At 37.4% G+C, this 27715-nt stretch overlaps 3 protein-coding genes and 1 long non-coding RNA gene across 6 annotated transcripts in view; 3 read left to right on the plus strand and 1 right to left on the minus strand.

The window, feature by feature from the left end:
• Window positions 1-27715, plus strand: part of LOC129451856 (uncharacterized) — a 196249-nt gene that overhangs the window by 116461 nt on the left and 52073 nt on the right. The window lies entirely within an intron of this gene.
• Window positions 1-27715, plus strand: part of LOC129452195 (uncharacterized) — a 153558-nt gene that overhangs the window by 109262 nt on the left and 16581 nt on the right. The window lies entirely within an intron of this gene.
• Window positions 701-8610, minus strand: LOC141353083 (uncharacterized). Its single transcript, XR_012360118.1, has 2 exons — window positions 8334-8610; window positions 701-975 (listed from the first exon to the last, which is right to left on the minus strand). It is a non-coding gene; the product is annotated as an uncharacterized lncRNA (long non-coding RNA).
• LOC141353075 (uncharacterized) lies at window positions 16442-19362 on the plus strand. Its single transcript, XM_073859490.1, has 2 exons — window positions 16442-16569; window positions 17730-19362. The coding sequence occupies exons 1-2, from the start codon at window positions 16503-16505 to the stop codon at window positions 18974-18976; spliced, it is 1314 nt and encodes a 437-aa protein (XP_073715591.1). The 5' UTR covers window positions 16442-16502; the 3' UTR covers window positions 18977-19362.

Below are 27715 nucleotides of genomic sequence, written 5' to 3' on the forward strand. Positions count from 1 at the left end.
CCGGAAGGTCAACCGATGCTGGTGTACAGGCCCTATGGATGGCAGGAAATACAGGAGATGGGAGGACACTTTTCCCCTGTTGAGGTAGGAGGAACAGTGATGGCTGAAGAATTAATTCAGTTTTGTCGAACTTATTCACCCAGAATCCAGGAAGTGAAAAAGATCCTGGAAAAGAGACACGGTTTCCGGCTGGGAACGAAAATGACGGGGAAATGGCCTGATGACAGCGCACCCACACACCCTGACTGGAACCACAACAACAACCTGCCTTATCGAAATGCTGTGGAACAAATTGCAAAGGCCCTCAAGGACATCTACCCGGTAACAGTAAACACTCAGAGACTGACTCAAACTAAGCAAAAGCCCGATGAACCGGTTGAAGAATATCTGAATCGTTTAACTACCGTATTTGAACAATGCTCAGGAATGTTGAAACCAGACGGAGTAAACATCAACACGGGAGACGTAACATCATGGGAATCTTATCTCAAGCAGATGTTCCTGGGAGGACTTCAACCTGACATTTCAGCAAAGGTAAAACAAACCTGCATCGGGTGGGAGTCGGGAAAACTGGGCGAGGTTGTCACACATTCTCTGCACGCTGAACGCCTGCTAGATGAAGACAAATGAAAAAAGCAGAGAAAGGCGGACCATGTTGTGGTTTTCCTTTTCCTCAAATGAAACAATCTTCAGTCTTAGGTTCTGATTTCAAGAGATAGACTTTTATTTTCCGGACAAAATAAGAAGCCGAGCCTGCCTGATTAAACCTCCCAGGACCAGTCAGGCCGGCCTGGGAGGAATCTTCAAACCAGTCTGAAGCTCTCAGCCAGGCTTGGTAAATATATATGGTCTTTGTCCCTCCCCTCCATATGCTTTAACAATATATTTCTGTTCAGGCTTGTAACTTGAAGAATCACATGACAGTCCCCAGACCAGACCAGTGTCTCCTTTCCTTGACCTATTTGACCCTTGGCTCTTTGCTAATACTAAAATCCTTTGTGCCTGCCTGTCCAGATGGCTCTCTAAACTACCCTGAAACCCGAATACACCCAGCTGGTCCAATAGCAATCCCATGGCAAACAAACTCCTGATCCGCATACAGCATAACACAAGACATAATGCATAACTTCATGGAAAACAAATTGCATGTGATTATAATGGTGTGATTATAATGGTAAACTCATATTCATCATATAAATGTAGATTGGGATTAAAATAAAACTTCTTCATAATCCCCGCTCTGAGGCTTAATTTAGCCTCACCTTTCCTGTTTATTTTAATCCGGAGTGCAGTTTCATAATTCAGCGTTTCAATTATTAATATCTTGTGGCTAAAGAAAGCCACTGTACCTTACCAATTACTAAATTATGCCACTGCACTTCGAACTATGGACCATAAGACAAACATCTTTCCATTCTCATTTTGACTTGAATGTAAAAGTAAAAGTACTTAAGCCCTAAACAGTTTGTGCGCAATTGGTTTTGCGCTTACAGTTATCATTTTAGCTATGTAGAGTATATGATAAAACATCGTAAATGTAAAGTCAACGTTAATGAATCCAAGTAAAAAATAATAAAAACAAAAGTAAAGTATGCATAATAAACACAAAATAAATGTTAAAGATTAATGTTCAAATTCAAAACGAGTAAATATAACTAATTGATACTGAATTGAAGCATAAAAACTCAAAAATTATTAATTATAATAAACAAGTATAAATGTAAGTTAATTCAAATAAACAAAGTAAATAAAATAACCCATAATAAAACTAGGTAAAGATGGCATCAAAAACACAAATAAATGTAGATTAACTCGAATAACACAATAAAATGTGAACCACTAATATACTAAGTAAAGATTGCAACACAAATGAAAGTAAAATTACTCCAAATAAAACAATTAAATGTAAATAACCAATAATAAACTAATTAAAGATTGCATATTACACGCATAAATGTAATTAATTCAAATAAAACTAGTAAATGGAAATAACCCATAATACAACTAAGTAAATCATCCATAATAATTCTTGTTCACAATTTAAATTAGTTTTTTCCATCCTCATCAGAGGTGCTTGAATTCTCGTTTACTATTTGTAAATTCATTACTGTCTTGTAACGTAATTCCTGATAACATTCTTGTTGATTTCAAGTAAATTTTTCCATCATATTTTAAATTTCATTTGGTTTTTTAACCAGACACCAATGCCTCATTTACCCACTAACCTCTAATTAAAATTGATTCAGTATATGTTATCATGTATTTCTAATGGCTGCATCTAGTTGTTATCCTAAGTTAATTAATGCCTTATTTGTAAACTTAATAATCTACTTTTTGATTGTAGTACTGTACATAATTTATTTATTCTGTATTCTTATTCTGACAAAACTTTATTAAATTCCTTATTTAGCTTAAACCCATGCCTTAATCTAATTTGGTATCCATTTGGTTGATCAACAGAATCTGCATATAATTTATGATTAATTGTTTTGTTCATCCTTTTATAAGGATTCTAAATACCCTTCTTTTGTAGTGATTTCTTGTCTCCGTCATATTTAAGTACTTTTTCTCTCCCTCCTAATGATAATGAGGTCAAGCATTTTCTTTTTCTACCAATCCAAAATAATTCTCCAATCGATATTATTTGATCTTCCAATACCTTCATTGTATATGTTGCTCTGATTTGATTATATTATTCTTCTAATAGCATTTCTCTTCTCACTTTTACACCTTAAGTTATACTTTTTGATGTCTTCATAATAGATCTAGAGGTTTCTTAGTTGATTCATTCAAAATTCTTGTTATAAAACATTTCCTATTTAATTTCCTTAAGTCTATAATTCCATAAGGCTTATATTTTCTTGATTGTAATCTCACTGTACCATTCAGAATTTTTACTGTACCATTCTGAAATATCTATCCTTCCTTTTTTACTTTTAGTGTTTTGTTATTTACGTCCATTGACCCAAATTTCCAAATTGTGGCCTACCAGATGTATTTTTAAACTCAGAATTTCCCGAAAGACCTAAATATTATCCAGATAAGTTGACCTTAAACTTTTTCTCGTAATCCATAAGAATTCTTGTTGAATGTATCACCCCAAAGTATGTGGACTTGAAAATGTTATTGCATTATTGAAATCTGGTTTTGCAAATATATTTCCTTAACTGTAAATATTCCCCATTTGTATCATTGTTATCTTTGGGATGTTTCCCATAAAATGTCCACCTTAAGTTCTCTGTTCAATGTCTTTATGTTTTCAGTCTTTCTTTCAGAGTCTGTTCCTTTGAAATTATTGCAGATATTTCACTGGGCCTCGTTTAAGGCAAAAGTCCATCGCCATGAAATTTAATTGACTGTAGCAATGCAAATCTTCTGTAGTAATCGGCTTCGTTTTTTTTTTTCAATTCAATTTATTTTGACAATTTATCTTTTTCACTTTTTCCTCTCGGTGCTCAAAACTTTGCTCTCCATCCGTCGGTATACTCGAATTGCTTTAACTTTGATTTGGTTTTGATGTTTCTTCTTTCATATCATTGGCATTCTTTCTCCTTCTCTCCTTCCTACGAGCTCTGCTATACAGTGGCTGCTCCTTCCACTTGGACATTCTGGAGCTGGTCTCATCTTGTCTCCCCCAGTTAGGCGCCCTGTGGCCGTGTTTGGCCTCCTCCGACCTCTCGAACCTCAGATAAGCTAGATCATCTCGCACTCATCAAGTCATGTTGTCTCATGTCCTCCTCAACTCCTTTCAGCTTTTTCTGTACACAAATAACTCAATACATAGACAATTAGTTTGTTCATATAACACTTAATTCCAGATGTTTTTACAATACGCATAGGTCTATCGGCGAATATTTCATGCAGTGTTAAAGGTGTACGGTTGTTAGTTTAGGTAAAACATAAGTTCTGTTATGATTAGTATTTTCACACATTTTGTTAAGTATGGCTTTGATGATTATTCCTTTTCTATACCATTTTATCTACCATCCTTTGTGATTATAGATGATAGTCACATTTTTCTTCTCTCTTACCCGTCACATCAGTTTTTCCCTTTTTATCTCAACTCAAAATCTTTATTCTTCTCATGAATCAAATAATTCATTTTCATTCCACTTATTCGCCCCATGTACATCTATGATAATAATATTTATGACTGAGATTTCTTCACTTCTTATACAATTTAAAAAGATCTCCTGACACTCTGAGGCCCTTTTTAGCTTCCCCATCTGTTTGCCCCTGCTGGCAAAATCAACTATATTTTCCTGTGTCCCTATAACTCAATAACAACCAATCATTTTATCAACTTTTTAGCATTAATCAACCAAATTAACTTTCCGCATGTTGGAATAGTAGTTCCTCCATTCTAAACCTGTATAATATTTTCCCTTATAATTAAATACGTAAATACAAGTATCTACTTCTGCAAATAATAAGTCACAGTAAAAATGTTTATCAAATGGAGAAACACTTGTAAGCAAAGTATGTAATTTTTTTTTGGATCATCAATCTTTTCTTGTCATTAATTGCTCTTAAATCGTGACTAGATACAATTTAGATTTATTTCCTTAAATTGTATGTTTGTTACAATAATTAGTTATTTCTTTTTTCTATTCTCACAGCTTTTCTTGTTTACCTTTTATAGTATCCTATGGTGTTTTTTCAATTTATTTCTTTTATCTATTTTATTTTCCTTTCTGCCATAGCTGTTCGATGCCATATATATTTGCTTTTTAGCTTAGTACCATCATTGGAGTTCTAACTTCCTCTGTAGATACCAAATTCAACCCCCCCCCAAATTTCATTATGCATTTCTTCCTGTCAGATTAATAGGAGTCTGATTTGATTTCAGAAAAGGTAGTCACACCTATCAGCATAAGTTCTTGATCAGCCTTTAAATTTCTCTAGCTGATTTTCACCTAAAGATTGTATGTGTCCCTACAGTTATAAGGTTCAGCCAAACATTGAACGGCTGTTTCACTCTTTCCCCTCTTTCACTCAAAGGCTCGTATGAAAATGAAAAAGTACAGTGTCCAGTGAAGTGTTGTCCAGTTTCTCTTGCCTCCAAGAACATTATTGTCTCTGTGGGTCTTTCTGGACTCCACTCAGTCTTTTTTCTGAACATGTTTCAGAACATTGTGCAGTGCCCCCATCACTGCTTGAGCTCAGTTTTAGTCCCATTCCTGTAGGATGTGTTCTCAGTCCAGTTTATGAGTTACTACTCTCTTTGCAACTCCAACACTTTGATGTCACACAGTTTTTGCCATTGTCTTTTCATCGCCAGCTTTTGTTCACTTTCTTGAATGTCAAAGGATCAGAATGATCAGCCCACAAGGTTTTAGCTTGACCCATGCAAAATATTGCCTTTTGATTTAAAATAAAATTTATTTTGTGACCACCTTCCATCATCAGATGAAGACTCCTCTTCATTTTGTAATAATTTATCTTTGTATAATTTATCTGTGTCATTCACCTTTTAATAATTTTCCTGTCCTTTTTATTTTTCTCTTTATTTCCACCTTTAATAACTTGGTCTCTACTTTTTTCTCTAATTTGTTGTTTTTTCTTTTCAAATCTTTACTTCTGTATTCCTGATAGATTTTAATCTCACAATTCCCTCGAGCTATGACTTTCCCCCTCCCTTTCTCTCTCTCTCTCTCTCTCTCTCTCTCTCTCTCTCTCTCTCTCTCTCTCTCTCTCTCTCTCTCTCTCTCTTTCTCCCTTTGAGCATTTCTTTGTCTGTTAATTATCTCCTCTTATCTTTCATTAGTTTATATTTTTATTTAGTTGTACTTCTCCTCACACAATGCCACATCAAATGTTTCCTCATTTGAACATCCAATTATTCTATTTTCTAATTCTCCACACAACAGTTGTTTAATCCTTATTTTTCCATTAATGTGACTGCCATAATCTTTCCTTTGCAATATAACACACCTTATATTTTATAGTTATTTCTCATTTAACCACTTCACAAACTTATTGTTTTTATTTATCCAATTTATATATTCTCCAAATAATTACTTAGATTTCCAATGTGTCTTTAAAATAAAATTTCCTTTATAATATTTTGTAGTGTTTCGTCAAATAGAATCAAATACCTTCACCAACATCTGTCCTTTTTTGGACTAGCAATTTTTTCCTATTGAGCACATTTTTTTTATTTTAATCAATCATTTAAACGAATTATTTAATTTCTAGAATTAGCTGTATATTTCACTGTAATAACTAAAAAGGTTTTTGACTACAATACCTCAGAACCACAATGTCTTCAACTCTAATCTTTAATACCCAGCATTTATAACTGCCTCTTATCCATAATCATATTCTTAGTCTTATTCACATACTTTCAAACTTTATCCCCTTTTTTATAGTTTTGAACAATCTTCACTCCTGTAACACAACACCTCTCTGTGCTCTCTACAGAGCAACAGAAGAAAGACACACCCACTGCTCACTCAGCCCCCACTCTTTCCATCTCAGACCTTCACACACAGACTCTTTATATCACAGACACATTGCATTCTCACACAAATAAAATAAAACAACTATATCTAGACTACCTGGCCAAATTCATCTTTCCACTACACTTCAGTCGACATGGAAAAGATTCACTTACACAATTTACCAATCCGACATGACAAATAAAACAAAAACAATATCTCTCATCAGCCCGGGCCTTCCGAAACAACAAGACAAATAACACATAGACCGTACCTGACCTGCAGGACTTAATAACTCTTCTCTCCGAACCCCAACGTGTCTGCCCCGACACGGTAACACTCAGGTTCGCGAAACTTCTTAGGCATTTTCTCAACTTAACATTAACTCTTTATCCAAGCCACTCAACGACAAAAATAAAACAATGAAACTCATTCACACAACAAACCATCATCTGTCCTAGCCCACATTCCTTTTGAAAATGAAACCCTTTATTCTTATAATTTAATCTCGTAATCTTTAATTTTCCCTTTTTATTCTAAAATTTGTAAGAGCATTTGTGATTTGACCAGCACTTGTGATTTGACCCCCACGAGCCATCTCAGGTGAACAATACAATCTTTAAACAAGCAAAACTGCTCATCTCTGTAGGTGGCCACCTGATTGCATTGTCCATTGAGAAAGCCAGCTGTGGTCTCAGGTTCTGTGCTCCTTTTGATGTCCCATCTGGTGTCAATTGTTTTTACCAGACCTTAAATTTCAAATGTATGTTTGATAACCTATAAACCAATTTGTTAACCCAACCATTTTTCAGTAATAACCCATTAGCATTTATTTCTTTATTTATTTATTTATTTTTTTTTTAGGGCTCATTCTTCCACACTCTAACACAGTAGCCATCCCCCATACACACAAAGGACAGCACTTACACCCCCCTTAACAGCCCACAGAGAGACTGCCTAAGGGAAACTGTCTCCCTGTCTGCTTTACCAGATTCACGTTCACATTTCTCTCACTAACAAACAAAATTCTGCAGCTGCATACATACACACTCAAACACAAATTATTAAATAAATACACAATCGTCAGTGCACCTCCCCGACGTGACGACTTTTGCGTGTCCTTTTTTGTTTACATTGACCAATTAAACAATCATTACTGCACCTCCATCAACGTAATGATTTAAAATTTTAACTTCAAATTAAACCAAATTAAACCTCTACGTTATACACTTCCTCGACAAACGTAGCATATGCAACCTTGCATACAAACTCTTACGCGTTCCCTTAACTTAAATCTGTTTCAATTCACCATGATCATCAAAGCCAAAGTAATTGACACAGATTCATGCATGCATGCCTTAATTAGATTGTACCCCTGAAATCAAAACCCAGTTCACATGTATGGTTCTTAAATTTAGAAGAGCTTAAATTTCTCACCACGTTGAGCAAAGTCTGCCAAACAACACAAATCTAATTTAATAAGCAAAAAGTGCTTACCTTATGGCCATACGTTGTTTGTGTTGCTCGTCAGGTTTGCCCAGGTGGTGTGGCGTTCCAGCTCTTTTCTATCCCGGGTTTCGGCACCAAATGTTGTGGTTTTCCTTTTCCTCAAATGAAACAATCTTCAGTCTTAGGTTCTGATTTCAAGAGATAGACTTTTATTTTCCGGACAAAATAAGAAGCCGAGCCTGCCTGATTAAACCTCCCAGGACCAGTCAGGCCGGCCTGGGAGGAATCTTCAAACCAGTCTGAAGCTCTCAGCCAGGCTTGGTAAATATATATGGTCTTTGTCCCTCCCCTCCATATGCTTTAACAATATATTTCTGTTCAGGCTTGTAACTTGAAGAATCACATGACAGTCCCCAGACCAGACCAGTGTCTCCTTTCCTTGACCTATTTGACCCTTGGCTCTTTGCTAATACTAAAATCCTTTGTGCCTGCCTGTCCAGATGGCTCTCTAAACTACCCTGAAACCCGAATACACCCAGCTGGTCCAATAGCAATCCCATGGCAAACAAACTCCTGATCCGCATACAGCATAACACAAGACATAATGCATAACTTCATGGAAAACAAATTGCATGTGATTATAATGGTGTGATTATAATGGTAAACTCATATTCATCATATAAATGTAGATTGTGATTAAAATAAAACTTCTTCAACCAACAGTTATCTTCAGCTTTTGCCAAGATAGGAGAATGGACACAGCCACAACAAACCCAGCGCAATTTCTCTTCACAAGGACAACGCTTCCGAGACAACGGACAGCAGAAAGAAAAGGAGAAGAGGAGAGGAAAACAGTGGCCGGAAGACCCAAAAGAAAGAATTTGCTGGTATTGCGGGAAGAAAGGACATTTGAAATCCCAATGTTTCCATTTCTTGAAAACTCAAGGGACAGAGGATTTCCAAGCGGGCGCGGGAAACTTGCCGGCGTGTAAAGAAAAGGGCGACTGAGACACGGAGGGGGAAGGGGAGCATCGTACGGAGGCGGGTAAGTCCAATCTTGTTTTTTCTGCGGTTCAAATGCCATATTATCTGCTTGCTGATTCTGTTTTTTCTGATGTGTGTGATAGGGAAAGTGCTCTGTGCAATGAAGGACTTGCTTCGCTTGAAATTGATCGAGAGGCATACTCAAAATTGCCTCTCGAAGAAATAATGGTTGAGGGACAGGTATTGTTGTTTATGGTAGACTCTGGCGCGACCCATTCTGTCATACGCAAAGATGAATTCCCATTTGTCACCTTGAGTGGGCAGTTTAACTCATCTATGAGTGCTACGGGGCATATAGTGAGGGAAGAATTTACTGCTCCACTCTGTTGTATGCATGACGGTAACGAGTTTATGCATATGTTCCTCTTATCTGACGCGTGTCCGGTAAACCTCATGGGGAGGGATTTGATGTGTAAAATGAGTGCTAGCATCTTATGTAACAACAAAGGCCTGAGTATTTCTTGTTGGGATCCCAGAATGTTGTCTATGTGTGTCTCTATGTAAATGTGTACGAATGGGCCTTTCAAAGTAAAGAATTGTTTGCTGAAGGTAAGATAAGATTGCCACACACCAGCGAGGTCATTCCAGCTGATAATATGCATTGCACAGCTCATGTTGCTGAGGCAACAGAGAGAGAGTGGGAAGAGAAATGGTTCTCTGTAGAAACGGAGGGCTTGACAATAACCCACATATGCTGGAATGACTCTTGGTGTGTGGCACTCGTTAAATTGACAGAAAAGCAAGAACAAATTTTTGATGTTGAAAATTCAGTACCCCATGTTTCTATTGCAAAAAATACCAGTCAGCCATGGGAAAAAGCAGGTGAATTTGCAAAGGCCTGCAGCGAGGCTGTTGATTGGGAAATGTTGTCAGATAACGTGCAGTTCTCAGAGCAGATAACGGCACACAGGAGAAGTTGTGTTTCTTTTTTCATTGCTGAGAGAGAGAGAGTTGTAATTCAGAAAGCTATCTCTGCAGACTCAAATTCACAAAACATTTTGCCAGCGCACATGACGTGTGCTAGCATTGATTTACCGCAAAAGGTTCTTGACAAAGTACCTGACTACCTGTGGGCTAAAGATAAATAGGATGTGGGTTTGATTAAAGGGTGTGAACCAGTAGTTATCACCCCAAAAAGTGATTACAGACCATGTAAACCTCAATACCCTCTGAAAAGGGAGGTGCTTGAGGGAATAAGGCCAGTATTTGAGGCCTTATTGGAGAAAGGGATAATTGTTCCCTGCCCAAACTCACCTGTGAGAACACCCATTTTTCCTGTACAAAAGGTCAGAGATGCAGGTCAGCCCACAGAGTGGAGGTTTGTTCAAGACCTCCAAGCAGTAAATGCTGCGGTGCAGGTAAGGGCACCAAACGTGCCGAACCCTTACACAATTCTCTCACAGATACCAGCTGACGGCCAGTGGTTTTCTGTAGTGGATATTTCAAATGCATCTTTCAGTGTTTCCTGTCCATCCTGATAGCCAGTTTTCGTTTACTTTTACATTTGAGGGGTACAGCGAGAGCCCCACGATTTACAACTTTGCATTGCATTGTTCATTACAGAAACTTGTGTTGGATGAGGATGTTGCTTTATTGCAGTACGTGGATGACCCCTTGGTGGCGGCACCGACTCAGCAGTCGTGCACAGACAACACCATATGGTTGCTCACTCATCTAGCTGAGGAGGGCCACAAGGTCAACCTCAAGAAGGTACAGTGCTCTGTCCATAAGTAACCTTTCTAGGACACGAAATTACACCAATGGGTAAGTCTCTCTCCAAAGAGAATAGAGGCAATAGCTAACATACCAAAACCCATTACCAAGAAACAAGTAATGTCATTTTTGGGTATGACATCTTATTGCAGGACTTTTATTGCTAACTATTCTGAGATGCAACAACCATTGCATGACATGATTTATGAGAAACCTTTGGCACCACCAGAGAAGGTAAAGTGGACAGAGAAGGCTGAAAGGGCATTTGTGGAACTAAAACAGACATTACAGCAGGCACCCACTTTGGGGCTTCCAGATAAAATAAAAAATAAAAAAATCCTTTTATTCAAACTGTGGATGAAAGAAATGGCTGTATGACATCTGTTTTTGTTGCAAGAACACGGTGACAAGTTGAGACCAGTGGCATATTTTTCAGGTCGTCTTGATGCGGTGGCCAGGGGCCTACCGGGATGTCTCAGGGCAGTGGCAGCTGCAAAGAAAGCTGTACAAGCCAGCAGTGAGTTTGTGGGATACACACAGCTGCGTCTGTTGGTTTCCTCACTATGTGTCTCATATACTGCTCGAACAGCGCACATCTCACTTGTATGCAGCAAGATGGCTGCGTTATTCCTGTGCATTGTTACAAATGTCTAATGTCACAGTTGAAAGATGTACAGTGCTAAACCCGGCGACATTGTTACCTACACCTGATGAAGGTACACCACATTGTTGTTTGTCTGCTCTACGGGAAGTACGTACACCAAGGCCTGACCTTGCTGACACACCCATACCTGATTGCACCCCCACATATTATGTGGATGGGTCCTCTTCCAGAGATGACAGAGGCATAAATAGGATGGGGTGGACAGTTGTGTCTGACTTTGAAGTAGTGAAATCCGGATGCTTACCACCTCACAAATTTGCACAGGTGGCTGAATTGCATGCACTAACACAAGCTTGTAAAATTGCTACTAATCAATCTATAACCATTTACATTGACTGCTTGTTTCTCTTTTAGAGGAAATTTTACTCCTTTCTCAAATAGCTGTGTGTAAATGCAAAGCACACACCAAGGAACAGGACGTGGTCTCGAGAGGCAATGCACGCGCGGACGCAGCGGCAAAGCAGGCATCTCTCATTTCTACTAACGTTGATTTTTCTCTTACACAGATTTCCCAGGAAAAGGAAGCTGAAACAGCACAGGAGTCACTAATAAGCATGCAAACATTTTCTCTCCCAACAGAAATAGCTCTATGGAAATCGTGTGGAGCTACCAAAACTCCTGAAGGGATTTGGATGGGTCCAAATCAAAAACCTTGCTTACCTAAACACTTTTATTCCCATTTTGCTAGGTTGACACATGGCTTAGACCATGTGTCCAAAGGAGGAATGCTGACAGCCATGGCACAAAATTGGTTCACAAAGGGTTTTTCTCCTGTAGCGCAGAGACATTGTGAAAACTGTCATATATGTCTGGGTAATAATGTTGCAAGAGGGGTAAAAACCGCACCTGTGGGGCATCCCATTTCCTGAGGGACCATTCACACATGTAATGATTGATTACATTGAATTGACACCAGCAGAAGGTAAACGTTACTGTTTGGTGATGACAGACATGTTTTCAAAGTGGACTGAAGCCACGCCCACCAAACATGCAGACAGTGCTGGGGTGACAAAAATGCTGTTGAAAGACATTATTCCCCGATGGGGAATCCCAAACAAAATTTCCAGTGACAATGGAGCACACTTCACTGCTCAAGTGGTGAAAGATGTGGGTAAATTTTTGCAAATCAATTTGACCAATCACTGTGCCTACCATCCACAAAGTGGAGGTGCAGTGGAAAAAGAGAATGGCACCATCAAGGCAAAACTAAGCAAAATGTGTGAAGAAACAAAATTGAATTGGGTTCAGTGCTTACCACTGGTACTCATGTACATGAGAATGAGGGTCAGAGACCGAACAAAATTGTCCCCATTTGAAATACTTTTTGGTACACCACCACATAAGGGGTGGGAGCCACACAGGGCGACAGGTGATACCCTTCGAAATGAAAATGACATGTTGCAGTATTGTATTTCTATGCCTTCTATCCTTCAAAATATCTCAAAACAGGTTAAAGCAGCACTACCACGCCCCGCAAAGGGACCTTTGCACAACATCAAACCAGGAGATTTCGGGTTGGTGAAAAACCTGAGGAGGAAATCCTGGAAGGCGAGACGGTGGGAGGGGCCATTTCAGGTTCTGCTGACGACCCACACCGCCATGAAGGTCGCACAGCGTGCCACCTGGGTGCACGCTGCCCATTGCCGGAGGGTTGGTCCGGGACTGCAAGTTGTGAACCAAAGGGAGGACGACTAGTGGAATGCTACGGACCACTTTTCCGCATTGGAGGGAGCCACAGACCCCTGTATTCTGCAAGTTTGTACGAAGAATGACACGAGAGAACGGCAACAGCTCACAAAGTATTGGAGGAGGACTCCAGTATTCTGGGTTTGGTTTGGACACACGCACACGAAATTTTTAATGTGGGTGACCGGAATGACACATGCACCTTAATAACTGTAATTACAACACCAGCTCTGAGACCAGAAATTAATTTGGACACTAAGATAATTTCATTCGAACAAGAAAGCAGGATAGCTCGGCACGACTGCACCGTGTGGTCCTACCAAACCCGAACCTACAAAGGAAATTAATCAACAAGGGCTCACGACCCCAACTCTAACTGTGCTCAGGGCTCACGACCCCAACTCTAACTGTGCTCAGGGCTCACGACCCCAACTCTAACTGTGCTCAATCCAGGAATCATCAAGGGCTCACGACCCCAACTCTAACTGTGCTCAATTTCTTCAAGAAAACGAACTATTTTTCTTCTTTCAAAAATGAGGTTCATGATCATACTATGTGTGTGTGCATTTTTGCTTTTGCAACTGCACAGAACTATATGCACATTTTGGTTAAGGGTAATAACCAGAGCTACGTAACAATGACAGTAAATGAAGTTATGAATAAATCATAAAAAGGGAGGAGTGTAGTGGAGGACTTTTTTTATGCTTTTATTTTCATATTATTATGTTTTATTTTTCATCCTATTTTTCATTTTTTAATTACAATCATAAGCTCATAAATTGTGATTCATATGGAGATCATGTTTTTCTGCTAACGCACATAATTATGCTTTTTCTGTCTTTTCAGCAAGTACAATGTTCAAGGATTTAAACATCATGTTCCAACATGTACTTTTCTATATGATAAGATGAGGGGGCTTAACGGATGAATCATTAAGTTAGAAACCCAGGGAACTGTAGAGTTCTCTGAGAAACAAACCATATGTTTTATGATTATGTTTAATGTTTATGTTCTTAATTACTGACAGCTGAAGGCTATCTTCTAAATGACGTAGAAACAGATGATTGTACGTGTTTCAGCCTTTTTACTATAAATGTATGTTCAACCTTGTGATCGGGGCTCTTTTGGGGTCTTAAACTTCTAGCACCGCGAGGGTGAGAGCCTATTCTGCAGAATATACATATATATATATATTAAATTCAGACAAAGAAAATTCTGTATACAGTGTGTCTGTGTGATCCTTGACTTTGACTCCTAGTGAGTATTATTTGATGCGGCTAAAATTCCACGACACTGCTTCAAAAACAAACTTTAACCACGCATTCCTAATGTTATGTTCGGAGCCTCCGTTATCCAGCGTCTGTGTTCTTCCCATAGATGATTCTTCCACAACCAAAAACTACAAAAGTGGTTGTTGTATTTGGGTTGGGGGAGGTGTTTCAATTCTACTCTGACGTCATATTTCTTTGAATTCCTCACTCAGTCGTTATACTGGCTTGGTGCCAAAAGCTGTTATATTTCAGTATCACGAACGTTTTCAGTTCTGAAACTTGCAGGATGTTCATTTAAGTATGATGACCTCTTATATAACAAATTAGCAAGTTAAAATTGAGTATTTGATTCACCGCTTGTGGTAGCAACAATTTCTATCTCCATCCGTATACTTAAAATCTAAATTTTGTTAGTCATCGACATGCAGAGTTGGGTTTTATTAACGGATAACATGTAATCTGGATTACGTAATCAGACTCCAAAAATCAAGTAATTGTAATTAGATTAAACTACATTTTAAAATACTTGTAATCAGACGGTGTGCCTGGAAACGGTGTGCAATGGAATGCAACAGGTTTTAGAAGCGTTTTCTCTTGTTTGGTGGGTGTGTCAGAAATGTCGGCCCAATCAGCGGCAAGATGTATAAAACCACGCGGTAGTAAAGAGACAGCTCGCTCAATGGGTTCATGTTGGAATGTTGTCTTTCATTCTGGACGGCAAGGTCAGTGACTGTAACATTGAGGGTCTTTTACAGTATTAAACACACATTTATAACGATTTCATCAGGCTTCAGAAACATTTAAAAAAGAACACAAAGAATGGCCTCTCAGCTACCGTAGTTGCAACTCTTTCGTCATCACAACAGGGTGTTCAATGCATCACCGTTTCTGTTTAATAAACGTTGTGCAACGTTTTGTCGGGGCTGAACGCAGCCCTGGTGTTTTTCGCTGCTTTTTCTGGACAAAGCCCGCCCGACATGTCAAACAACCAATCACAGTTTGTTTCGTCTAGCGTCACGTTTCGGACTCCCCACAATAACGAGCCGGCTGGAACACACGGTTTCAACAATATCTCTTCTTGTAAGCTTTGTGTACTATGCTTATTGTTGGTGCTTAAGATTTTTTTTAAATGTTCCTCATTTGTAAGTAGTTTTGGATAAAAGCATCTGCTAAATGAATAAATATACATTTATTAATGATGTGATGAGCTTAAAAGGTGTTAGATGAAGGAAATAAGTTGAGAATCACTGAATTTCAATCTAAAAGATTACAAGTTATCATAACACTCACGTGTTGACCACCTGTTTTTGCTTACGCTATTTTAATGTAACATACTTTTAATTGTATGTATACAGCTGCCCTGGAACACTTAACTAGATTAGGATACTTCTCTAGTTAATTATATCTATACATGTATGCCCTGACTCTTATAAGTTGTTTGTTCACAAATCAGTCTGCATTAGTTGTCATGTTTGTTTGTAAGTCCATTCAGCAAACAATAAAAAATATGTATTCTTTTATATTTTAATATATGAGCTACTATATTTCACAATCCTTTTGTGTTCGTTTTTATAAAGTGTATTTTATTTATTTTGTTATATAAAGTTTATTCGTAATTAAGATGCACTGTTATTCATTGGCATAATCTGTATTGTAATAGTTTGATAAATGTGGGATATATAACCTTGAATATATTTATTTTACCCACTCTATCATAATTTGTATATTTTCTTTGGTGTAGAAGGTGATAGTTCATTAATTTACTTGCACTTCACGAATATTGAACGTAGATTGAATAAAGGGACTTTTATTTTGCCTCTTGGAGCCTTTCGTGCAGTGACGTCATAAGAGTTGCGCTGCAGCCTGCAGCTCGTTTGTCGGTTGAAAGAAGATTGTGAAAGAAGAGGTGTTTGTGTGAGGTAAATAAAACGACACAAAATATGTTTAAATTGTAAAACTTTATTTTAAAGTTCTGAGAGTTGTTTCACAAGAGCCAACATTTGTACAAGGCAATAAACTAAGAGATTTACTTCACTTTTAAAGCCGTACAGATCTGTTCATGAGTTTTACATTAACTTTAAGAAATACTCGTGCTCCTCTTTTCCATAAAGTTCATTAACATAGCTGATGGAAAATTGAGAAATTACAATAAATGACTTTACCTGGCTTTTCAGAGATCTTATGGATTGAATTATTACACATTCAACTACTCTACTATTCTGATCCACTGTTGTAATGATGGAGTGTGTTAAAGAGGAGACTGATCCTGAATCATTCACAATAACACCTGAAGAACAAAGAGGTTTGTGTCTAAAGTTCTTTCCACAAACAGATTATGGAAAATGTGTCTGGGATTTGCTGGGATTCTATTAATGAAATCTGCCATCCTATCCTAATCAATTTTTCTCAGACTAGTTAAAGGTGACCAAGAATGGATTGAAATAAGATGTTATATTGTTCTTTGATATCTAAGTATAAGGTATGTGGCTTTTTAAGTGAAAAAATGATCCAGGGACAGTTTTACATGTCCATTTACAACCATAGGATTTGCCTTCAGAATGAAATTGTCTGTTAATTACGGATGGACGAATTCAGGTCCAGCCGTACCTTTATTTTTGATTTACTCGTATATAGACGGGTTGCACGGCGACGTCACTAACTGGTTGCGCGCGCAACCGAGGGGCAGAAAGAAGAGAAGTGCATTGTGTTGTATGCTAGTAGCGGTGTCTGTAAGTCAAAATGCCAAGCAGTTGTTGCGTGGAAAATAGTACCAACAGAGTCAGTGCTGGGTGCCTGATGTTAACATACCAGTAGATGCGACTATTACGTTACTAGCATAATAATTATAACATTATAATTCATACATGTATCACAGTAACACTGCAAAAATAAAGACAGAAAAACAGATCCAACTAAAATCAAGTCTTATTTATATACCAACAATAAAGAACGCTTCAATAATTAAAGTTGTTGCAGTAGCGGATCAGCTCACCAATCGGGCTTTCTGCCTCCTGGCTGCGCGCGCACCCTGCAATGTTTGTAAACTTGCAACCCCTCTATACGTACGTGAAAATAAGACAATCGTTACTTCTGTTTCTGTTACACCAATAAATTATAACTGTAATTTTTCATTGCACAGTTTTTTTGTATTCCTTACAAACCTACACAAACATGCACATTGTTAAAAACGCAACTACAAATGCTTTTACATATTTTTATTCAAAAATATTTTTTGTTCTCCTGTGCTTTTTTATTAATCACATCCCCAGCTTTAGAAAATTTACAAAGTGTTTGAAGAGGCCACTAGTGTGTCGATACTGCCCATCACTACAGTCATCTACATCTGATGGGTTGAAATAACAGATTTAATTTAGCCATCCTAATAATCGTTTTTTTGCAATTTGAGAATAAATTGAGGTTTGATTTTCTTAATTTAATTTCATTTTAATTTGTTCGTTTTAGGTCTAATGGGAGTGAAAGAGGAAGGTCACCAACAAAATGAAATGGAGGATGAACATCAGCATCACAATTTCATAAGTGAAGAAAAGTGCTCACAGATTGATGAGGATTCACCTGAAGAAAGAGAAGAAGACAAAATCTCTTTTACATGCCATCTTAATGGTGAGACTTTTTCACAGAAAGAACATTCAAATGTTCACATAAAGACTCACGCTGAAGAAAGACCATACGCCTGCTCTCAGTGTGAAAAGACTTACAAACGTAAAAACCACCTTAACGAACATTTAGTGATTCACACTGGTAAGTGGCCTTTCACCTGCCCTCAGTGTGATAAGGGTTTTTTACGAAAAAGACATCTTGATGATCACATAAATACTCACACTGGAGAAAGGCCATACACCTGCCCTCAGTGTGATAAGACTTACACATCTAAACAGCACTTTAAGGTTCATATAGTAACTCATTCAAACGAGAGATCATTTGCATGCCCTCAGTGTGATAAGTGTTTTAATCAACTAGAAAATCTTAATGTTCACATAAAGATTCACGCTGGAGTAAGGCCATACGCCTGCCCTCATTGTGAAAAGACTTACAGATATAAATGCCAGCTTCAGGATCATTTAGTGATTCACACTGGTGAGAGGCCCTTCACCTGCCCTCAGTGTGATAAGGGTTTTTTACGAAAAACACATCTTTATGATCACATAAAGACTCACACCGGAGAAAGGTCACACGCCTGTCCTCAATGTGAAAATACTTACAGATATAAAAAAGATCTTAGGAAACATTTAGTGATTCACACTGGTGAGTGGCCCTTCACCTGCCCTCAGTGTGATAAGGGGTTTCTACAAAAAAGACATCTTGATGATCACATAAAGACTCACACTGGAGAAAAGTCATACGCCTGTCCTTATTGTGAAAAGACTTACACATGTAAGCAGCATCTTAAGGATCATATAGTGACTCATGCAAATGAGAGACCATTTGCATGCTCTCAGTGTGATAAGTGTTTTAAACAACTAGGAACTCTAAATGTTCACATGAAGTCTCACACTGAAGAAAGGCCCTACAGCTGTCCTCAATGTGCAAAGACTTACAGACTTAAATGTCACCTTAAGGAACATTTAGTGATTCACACTGGTGAGTGGCCCTTCACCTGCCCTCACTGTGATAAGGGTTTTTCCCGGAAAAAAAATCTTGATAATCACATAAAGTCTCACACAGGAGAAAGAGTTTTATTGAGTCTTTGACGCTGATCAAACACAAGTGACTGTATACTGGAGAGAAGCTGCGCCGCTGTCATTCATGTTGGAGAAGTTTCAGATGATCACACAGCTGCAGACTCACAGAGAAAAGTGCAGTAAACAAAGATCAACTTCAGTCTTCAGGTTCAAACATATGAAGTGAAATGAAGATAAACCTCACAATTGAATTACTCCAAAATGTATGAATTTTAATGCATTACATGAAGTGGTTAAATTTATTCCTGTAGCTCATCTTGTAGAGCATTGTGTTAACAATTCAACAGGTCATGTGTTCAAATCCCAGGAACACACATGATGATGAAATGTATATCTTTAATGTATTGTAACTTCCTTTTGATAAATTTGCCAAATGCATTAAAAGGTAAATATTGTTTCAGGATTTATTATTTTTATGCTGGAGTAGCAGTACTATTAGATTTGCACTCATGTAATTTGTTAAATGGTGATAGCAACAGTTTCTATCTCCATCCATGTACTTAAAATCTAAATTTTGTTAATCATCGACATGCAGAGTTTGGTTTTAATAACGGATTACATGTAATCTGGATTACGTAATCAGACTCCAAAAATCAAGTACTTGTAATTAGATTAAACTACATTTTAAAATACTTGTAATCAGACTACCGCTACTTTTTAATGGATTACATGATTACATATCGCACAAGATGGAAGCAACGACAATGCAAAATGGAGCAGCACTCAGTGTTTGATCACTGTCTAGATGTATGGACGCCCTTTAATTTTTAAAGAAACTCGTCGTTTAAAGCGTAACTAAACCCCTGGTCAGAGCCTGACTCCACCCACTGGCAATATTTGAAAAATGCAAGAAAAGTGGGCAGATCCCAACGGAGATAGAGGGGACGAACTAAGCTCGTACCAAGCATGTGGTGAGATCGTAACAAGGGCGTGGCGAGCTTGAATCTGCTTACGTCACGAGTTACTTTTTGGACCCAACATCCAATAGGAAAATTCAACTGCAGTAGCCACCGTTCAACCTGAAGAGGGCAGCACTCAGACGTTTTTACACCATATATTGTAGTATTGAAACACTTTATATCCAAATGTCAAAAAACTTACTAAAATCAATGAACAGCACTAATAAAGCATCATTCTTACAGATCATTAACTAAAAAAAGTTGGTTAAGGGTTTAGTTACTCTTTAAAGAAACACTTCAGTTTTATTTGTGAGGTGAAATTTCAGACGTAGCAGGGTTGTTGCAGTGAATTTCATGAAATTCTGTATGTTTCTGCAATGTTGCTGTTTTGTTTTTATTTACTTTACAAATTCATAAAGTTTGCTTTTGTTTTATTCAATGTACTATCAGTTGACACTAATAGCAAAGTAAATCAGTCTTAGTATAGACCCCTTCACGGTTCACGTCACAGGCTGTTCCCACTGCGCATGTCGGGGTCAGAAAAGTCATTACAGCTGATTGAGTTGCGTATTATTCGGTATCGTCAAAAATGCCTACTTACGTCGTGGGCTGTGAAAATCGCACGAGGTCTTCCGTTAAGTTTTCGCGATTCATGCAGAATCTCAAAAACAAAAAAATACAACATCTGCGTCTGCAAGCAATTAACGTGCAGACTGGGACAATGCAAAGATCAAAGAGGCTTGTGTTTGTAGTGCTCACTTCATTTGAGGTAAGTCATCATTTTTCAGCACTGTTAGATTAAATTATAAAGCCTAAATGGTATGAACAGTTCGACCCCGTGCTGCGCGCGCACCCGATAGTCATTCAATGTTTACAAACCTTAAAGGGGTCTATTCTGAAGTTTTAAATATCCGTACATTGCACTTTAAAAATGAGTCTTGTTTGTGAAAAAGAATTAAATATATTTTTCCTCTTTATATATTTAAAATCAAGATTTGTAAAAAGTAATCTAAATGTAATCCAACAGTAGTCCGATTATTTTACCAACAAAGTGTAATCTAAGAGATTATATTACTGACTACAAATTTTGCCATGTAATTCGTAATCAGTAACTGATTACAATTCATAAGTAATCTACCCAGCTCTGTCGACACGATGGAAAGAGAAATATGCATTTTTGTGACTGAAGTGAGATTATTAAAGAAATTGTTTACTCAAAACTGTACATTTTCTAATTATTCACTTATAAGCAAGTGCTTCACATGTTAAATGTCGGTAACACTTTATTATAATGTTCATTAATTAACATTAGTTAACTACATTAGTTAACATGAACTAATGATGAACTGCACTTGTGCAGCATTTATTAATCTTTATTAATGTTAATTTCAACAATTACTAATACTTTATTAAAATTTGGTTAACGTTAGTTAATGCACCGTGAACTAACATGACCAAACAATGAACAGCTTTATTTCTATTAACTAACATTAACAAAGATGAATAAATACTGTACCAAATGTATTGCTCATGGTTTGTTCATGTTAGTTAATACATTAACTAATGTTAAATCATGAACATTATAATAAAGTGTTACCTAAATGTCTTTATTATCACATCAGATTCAGGTATTACAGTCTACAACATTTGCAATAGATTGGCTTAAGGTTTCAACACTATTTCTTTTTGTGAGCATAGCTTTGTGTACTATGCTTATTGTTGGTGCTTAAGATTTTTTTTAAATGTTCCTCATTTTTAAGGTAGTTTTGGATAAAAGCATCTTCCATATACATTTATTAATGCTGTGATGAGCTAAAAGGTGTTAGATGAAGGAAATAAGTATCACTGAATTTCAATCTGAAAGATTACAAGCTATCATAACACTGACGTGTTGACCACCTGTGTTCGTCTACGCTATTTTAATGTAAAGTACTTTTAATTGTATTTATACAGCTGCCCTGGAACACTAAACTAGATTAGGATACTTCTCCAATTAATTATATCTATACATGTATGCCCTGACTCTTATAAATTGTTTGTTCACAAATCAGTCTCCATTAGTTGTCATGTTTGTTTGTTTGTAAGTCCATCCAGCAAACAATAAAAAATATGTATTTTTATATTTTAATATGTGAGCTACTATATTTCACAATGTTAGTTTTTATAAAGTGTATTTTATTTATTTTGTTATATAAAGTTTAATCGTAATTAAGATGCACTGTTATTCATTGGCATAGTCTGTATTGTAATCGTTTGATAAATGTGGGATATTTAACTTTGAATATATTTATTTTACCCACTCATAATTTATATATTTTCTTTGGTGTAGATTAGAAGATGATAGTTCATTAATTTACTTGCATTTCACGAATATTGAATGTAGATTGAATAAAGGGACTTTTATTTTGCCTCTTGGAGCCTGTCGTGCAGTGACGTCATAAGAGTTGCGCTGCAGCCTGCAGCTCGTTTGTCGGTTGATAGAAGATTGTAAAAGAAGAGGTGTTTGTGTGAGGTAAATAAAACGACACAAAATTTGTTTAAATTGTATAACTTTATTTTAAAGTTCTGAGAGTTGTTTCACAAGAGCCAACATTTGTACAAGGCAATAAACAAAGAGATTTACTTCACTTTTAAAGCTGTAACGTTACAGATCTGTTAATGAGCTTTACATTAACTTTAAGAAATACTCGTGCTCCTCTTTTTCATAAAGTTCATGGATGGATGGGTAATTGAGAAATTACAATAAATGGCTTTGCCTGGCTTTTCACAGATTGTGTGAACCATTTGGCGTATGGATTGAATTGTTAAATTATAACTATGGTAAATTGTGTATCTTCACAGGTCTGTTCCTGTAGATGCTAAAGAAACAATTTTAAATGACACAATCTTGATTGAAGTCACTATCACACCAGTTCATCTATAAATACTGTGAAGAAGTCAAACAAGCAGCTGCTGTCACAACACATTCAACTACTCTACTATTCTGATCCACTGTTGTAATGATGGAGTGTGTTAAAGAGGAGACTGATCCTGAATCATTAACAATAACACCTCAACATACTCAACAACAAAGAGGTTTGTGTTTTATCATAATGAATAATAAATAACATTAAGAGAGTTTTTCATCATTCATTAATCTTTGGTAATGCCAATAAAGTTATGGCATTGATAATCATGTTCACGATGCATTAACAGTATAGCGGAAGATTTTCTTTTTCCGGTTGGATCATCAAGACTATTGGTCATCCCAGCTGTCAATCATTCTGGTGATATGTTGATGTAAGGCCGTCGAGCGTGCTCGTCCCTAGGTTCGCTTTCTGCACATGCGCACTTTCAGGTGTATATGTTTGGTGGTCTACGGTTTCAACCATTCAATGAAGCTTGTGTCTCACCGTGTTTTTTCAAAATGTCTACGGGGCGCAAGAGAAAAGGTGTCTACGAATTGTATGACAAGAAGAGAAAGGCCTCTGAAGAAAGAAACAAGACCAGAGTGTTTTTGGGAGAATATTTTACATGCTGGGGTGCGCTAAAAGCACAGGTTGGGCTTCCCACATGAAGTTTCTATTTGACAAAGTAAAGTTTGGTAAAGCTTGTCATGCTATTTGGAGAAATCCATTTAAAATCACTGCTAGTAAAAGTTGATGTAAGCTATGATTAGCGATGCTAGCCCTGGCACAAGTCACGAACCGCGCAGACACTGTAAAGCAGGTAGAGCGTTGCGCATGTGGAGGGGCGGTTCTTTTCCAAAATTCGGGAAAATCTCCACTATAACTTTAACTAATGTTACCTGTTAAATGTTTTATTTGAATATTATTAGTATGCTAAAAATGAACATTTACTAAGATTAATAACTGCTGTATAAGTATTTATTATTATGTTATCATGTTATTATTTTGTTTTATGGTGCTACTTAGCTGTATTTTTTAAGTTATGAAGGTTTAAATCAAAACAAACCAACTGCAGTTGCATTGAAATTAATTGGAATGCACAAACAAAAAACGAGATTTCTGAACAATTAAAAAACGGAGTTATCTCGTTTTGCAACGAAACTCTTCAAATATTTGCTGGATGGGCGTGTAAGTTATATGAAGTGTGCGCTGCAAATTGAGTATTTTTTTATTATTATTTCTGTCTAGTTTGCTCTCTTTATAGCGTTTAACCACGACTTTCGTCGCTTTTTTCCTGGCAGTGGCAGCAGCTATGTGATAATTAAGCAATATCGCTCGAGTAGGAGTGTGATATAGCTCTATATCATCACGGCTGTGATTAGGCCAGAGGCACACGTTTGAAAAACGAAAACTAGATACAACAACGGAGTTATTTTAAAAGCCTCTTTGTTTGAGAACTACTTCTTCCGCCACGGATTTGAGGGCGGCCAGAATGACAGGTAAAACTTTCGGCTGCTTTGAATCTCATAATAACTCAATGGACGAATAGGCGTTTCTTTATATTAACGTTTTTTGGTCACAAAGTGTAGTTTTAAGATTAGTTCAGTCGAGAATATATATTTATTATATTTAAATCTACAGTCGATTAGTAAAGATAGCGCCTGTTTGAGCGTTTGCTTAGTGAGATTCCGTACGTATGAGAACCAAAGCATGAGCGGACGTCAGTGTTCACTCGCCCCGCTGACCACCGCCCTCTCTGGGCTACATCTCTGACAGGGATTCCCTGGCTCTGATATTCGCCTTGTTTGTTTTTGATGGTCAAATGAGATCAAATCAGCACTATTACTTGTTTTCTTATTCATATTTAGTGTCTTTTGTGTTGTTATTGTTTTGGCGCGAGGTAAAAGTTAATAAAACTATACTTCTATAATGTTACTTTTGGTTTCCCATTTACTCTTAACGCGATACGAGCACTCAAAGAACTTTGTTCTTGTCAGTACTATATAAAACTGTTTTTTTATAAGTGTCAGAGAGATGTTTTTGCATGCTGCTTATAAATATACCAGTGGCGATATCTCATAACATGTTTTAATAGTCACGTCGCGATTAAATAAATGATCAATGTCCACATTTAAAAGCTGCGGTGCTTACCTGCAGTTCCACTGTGTTTTCGCGTTGTGATAAGAGATATAGCTCCAGAAGAAAAACCGAGTGTTTACATTCCTCTTTCCAAGTGTCCACACGATGTGACAAGACATTAATCCCATTAAGTTTAACATAACATCCAACAGCGCTGATCTTTAACGGAATAATAACTTCCGATTGTGATTCACCGACTGATTTACGAGCTAGTGAACTAATAAGACACACGGAGAGTGTTTAATAACAGCGCGTCTGTGTTTTTCCATTCAGATATGAGCCTGTTTAGGACCTCCATTCACTGGGTGGCGGAATGATACGAAAGGTGAAGCGGTTACAGTGCCGTTATCAGTACAATATTGCACGCCTCTTAGCCAATCAGATTCGAGAACCAGAAAGAACTGTTGTATAAAAAATTATAATTGGAGCCTGTAATTGGTGCTTCGAAGCTTTTGACACAGTGTGCTACTTCACTAGCCTGGTCCAACCAGACTCTTGTACAATTATTTCATTTGTACAGAGAGTCTGGCCACGCTCCATTGCAAAGCATTACTTCCGTTAAGAAGGGTCCTCTGTTGAAGTTTAAAACTATTGGATCTGCCCAGAGTCACTCTGAATCTGCCATAACCAATCGCTAACGTTTGGTCGTGAGGTATATCATGCACCGAAACCAGCTGGAAACAAGTAAGAATAATTAGACAAACAAAATTTAGCAAACCTGGTTCTTGCTCTGGCTTTAACTTCTGTATATTCGGCAGTTTTGCAACAACGGACCGAATAGATTTTCTCACGTCTTTCTCCGCTGCCATTACTGAACTACAACTCAAACTGACGCACGACCTCAACGTCATCGTTCTTAGCCACCCCCATCTGTTCGCTGATTGGTCCTGCAGATTTTTGCAGGAGAAAACGAAACTCTTCAGAGCAGTCCCAGACGTAGTGCTGAAGCGAAATAAAAATTAAGCGGAAGCACATAGGAGGGCGGAGCCAGGCTACTACTTCACCGTCTGGTGGTCAAAAATCCTACACCTAATGTGTCATTAAAAATGTATGTGCCCTCATAATCTTTAAAGAAAATTGCAGATTTCCTCCACTCCTCAAAACAGTCCGGGAAAGATCACAGCGATTACATGCAACAACATGACTTAACTTCCAAAGATCCAGTCAATTATCAATGAACGAATTCAAGGCCAGCCCTACCTTTATTCAAGCTGTTTCACTTTGATTTATGTCACCACGGAAAAATAAGACATTTACTACTTCTGTTTCATGGCAACTTTAATACCAACAAATTATAACTCTGTAATTTTTCATTGCTCTATTTTTTGTGTTCCTTACAAATCTACACGTGTTAAAAATTCAACCCCAAATACAATTAAATACTTTTATTACAAAATATTTTTTATGCACGGATATGTAAGAGAATTATGACAGCATTTTTCACAATGTACTTTTTCAAAATTAAGCCAGAGAGATTTTGGTTTTGCCGGTTGTTGATAAATAACAGCTGTGAATGATCACAACGCGCTTAAAAGACAAGTTTGGTATTTTACATTTAAAGCCCTGTTTTCAGATTGTTTATGATGAAATAGAACGGTTTTGACTGAAATTTGGACATATGATGCTGGCCCGAGACTTTTCGGGTGTTTCTTGTATCACCTTTCACCTCTATAATGGCTTTATAGGTATGACCAGCATGGGATGCTGGTGCTAGTATGCTGATGACCACCAGCACCAAACCAGCATGGACAAGCATGGAAATGATGCTGGTCTATGCTAACACAACAAATGCTGGTCTTGTTGGTATGCTGTTTTTTCCAGCACGGCTGATAGCGGTACTTTTTTACACAGCGTGGTTTGTCGCACAGTATTACAATTAAGCAAGCCTCAGGTATACAGTGATGATAAAATAAAAAACAATATAAAAACTATAAATCAAAACGATAACTGTTAATACAACATCAGGGGAAATAACTCACAATTATTATTTTTTTGTTTTAAAGGACAAGTTTGGTATTTTACACTTAAAGCCCTGTTTTCAGATTGTTTATGATGAAATAGAACGGTTTTGACTGAAATTTCGAAATATGATGCTGGCCCGAGAATTTTCGGGTGTTTCTTGTATCACCTCCCACCTCTACAATGGCTGTATAGGTGCACAGTACAATCCTTTCTGAAATGCATTAAACTTTCGTTTACAAAGACGTGAAACCGAGTGTTCTGTGGTGTTCACTGATATGCTCACACAAAAATCGCCGCAAAAGACGCCCTCCAACAGGTGTTTTACCATTCGTTGTTAACTTGTGGACCTATTTTTCCAAACGCCTCACACCCGTACATTCTTACACTGAGAGCTTGAATAATAGACACTCCAGCCCAGTTGGTGGCGATAATCCACCTTTGCCAATTGCAAGAACACAAACAAGGTTCCCGGCGCGGAGTAATACCGTACCTCACAGCACATCTAATACAAGTCAATGGAGTTGGACAAAACTACGATAAAACCTGTTGGAAGACGTTTTTTGCTGCACACACACAATAATCTATTTTTGCATTTTGAGTTTAAATTGAGGTTTGATTTTTGTTCATGTTCATTTGTTTGTTTAGGCGTAATGGGAATGAAAGAGGAAGTTCAAGGACAAAATGAAATGGAGGATGAAGATCAGCACCACAATTTCCAAAGTGAAGAAAATTCTTTCAATTGCTCACAGACTGATGAGGACTCACCTCAAGAAAGAGCAAAAGACAAAATCTCTTTTACATGCCATCTTAATGATGAGACTTTTTCACAAAAAGAACATTCAAATGTTCACACAAAGACT

Source organism: Misgurnus anguillicaudatus, chromosome 21, assembly GCF_027580225.2.
Source record: "Misgurnus anguillicaudatus chromosome 21, ASM2758022v2, whole genome shotgun sequence".
NCBI classification, from domain to species: Eukaryota; Metazoa; Chordata; class Actinopteri; order Cypriniformes; family Cobitidae; genus Misgurnus; species Misgurnus anguillicaudatus.

Excerpts from the sequence above, each read along its gene's own strand:
- LOC141353075 (XM_073859490.1), top strand. The coding sequence starts at position 16,503 with ATGATGGAGTGTGTTAAAGAGGAGACTGATCCTGAATCATTCACAATA. Across the intron at positions 16,570-17,729 it reads AACACCTGAAGAACAAAGAG|GTCTAATGGGAGTGAAAGAG; the intron begins GTTTGTGTCTAA and ends TGTTCGTTTTAG.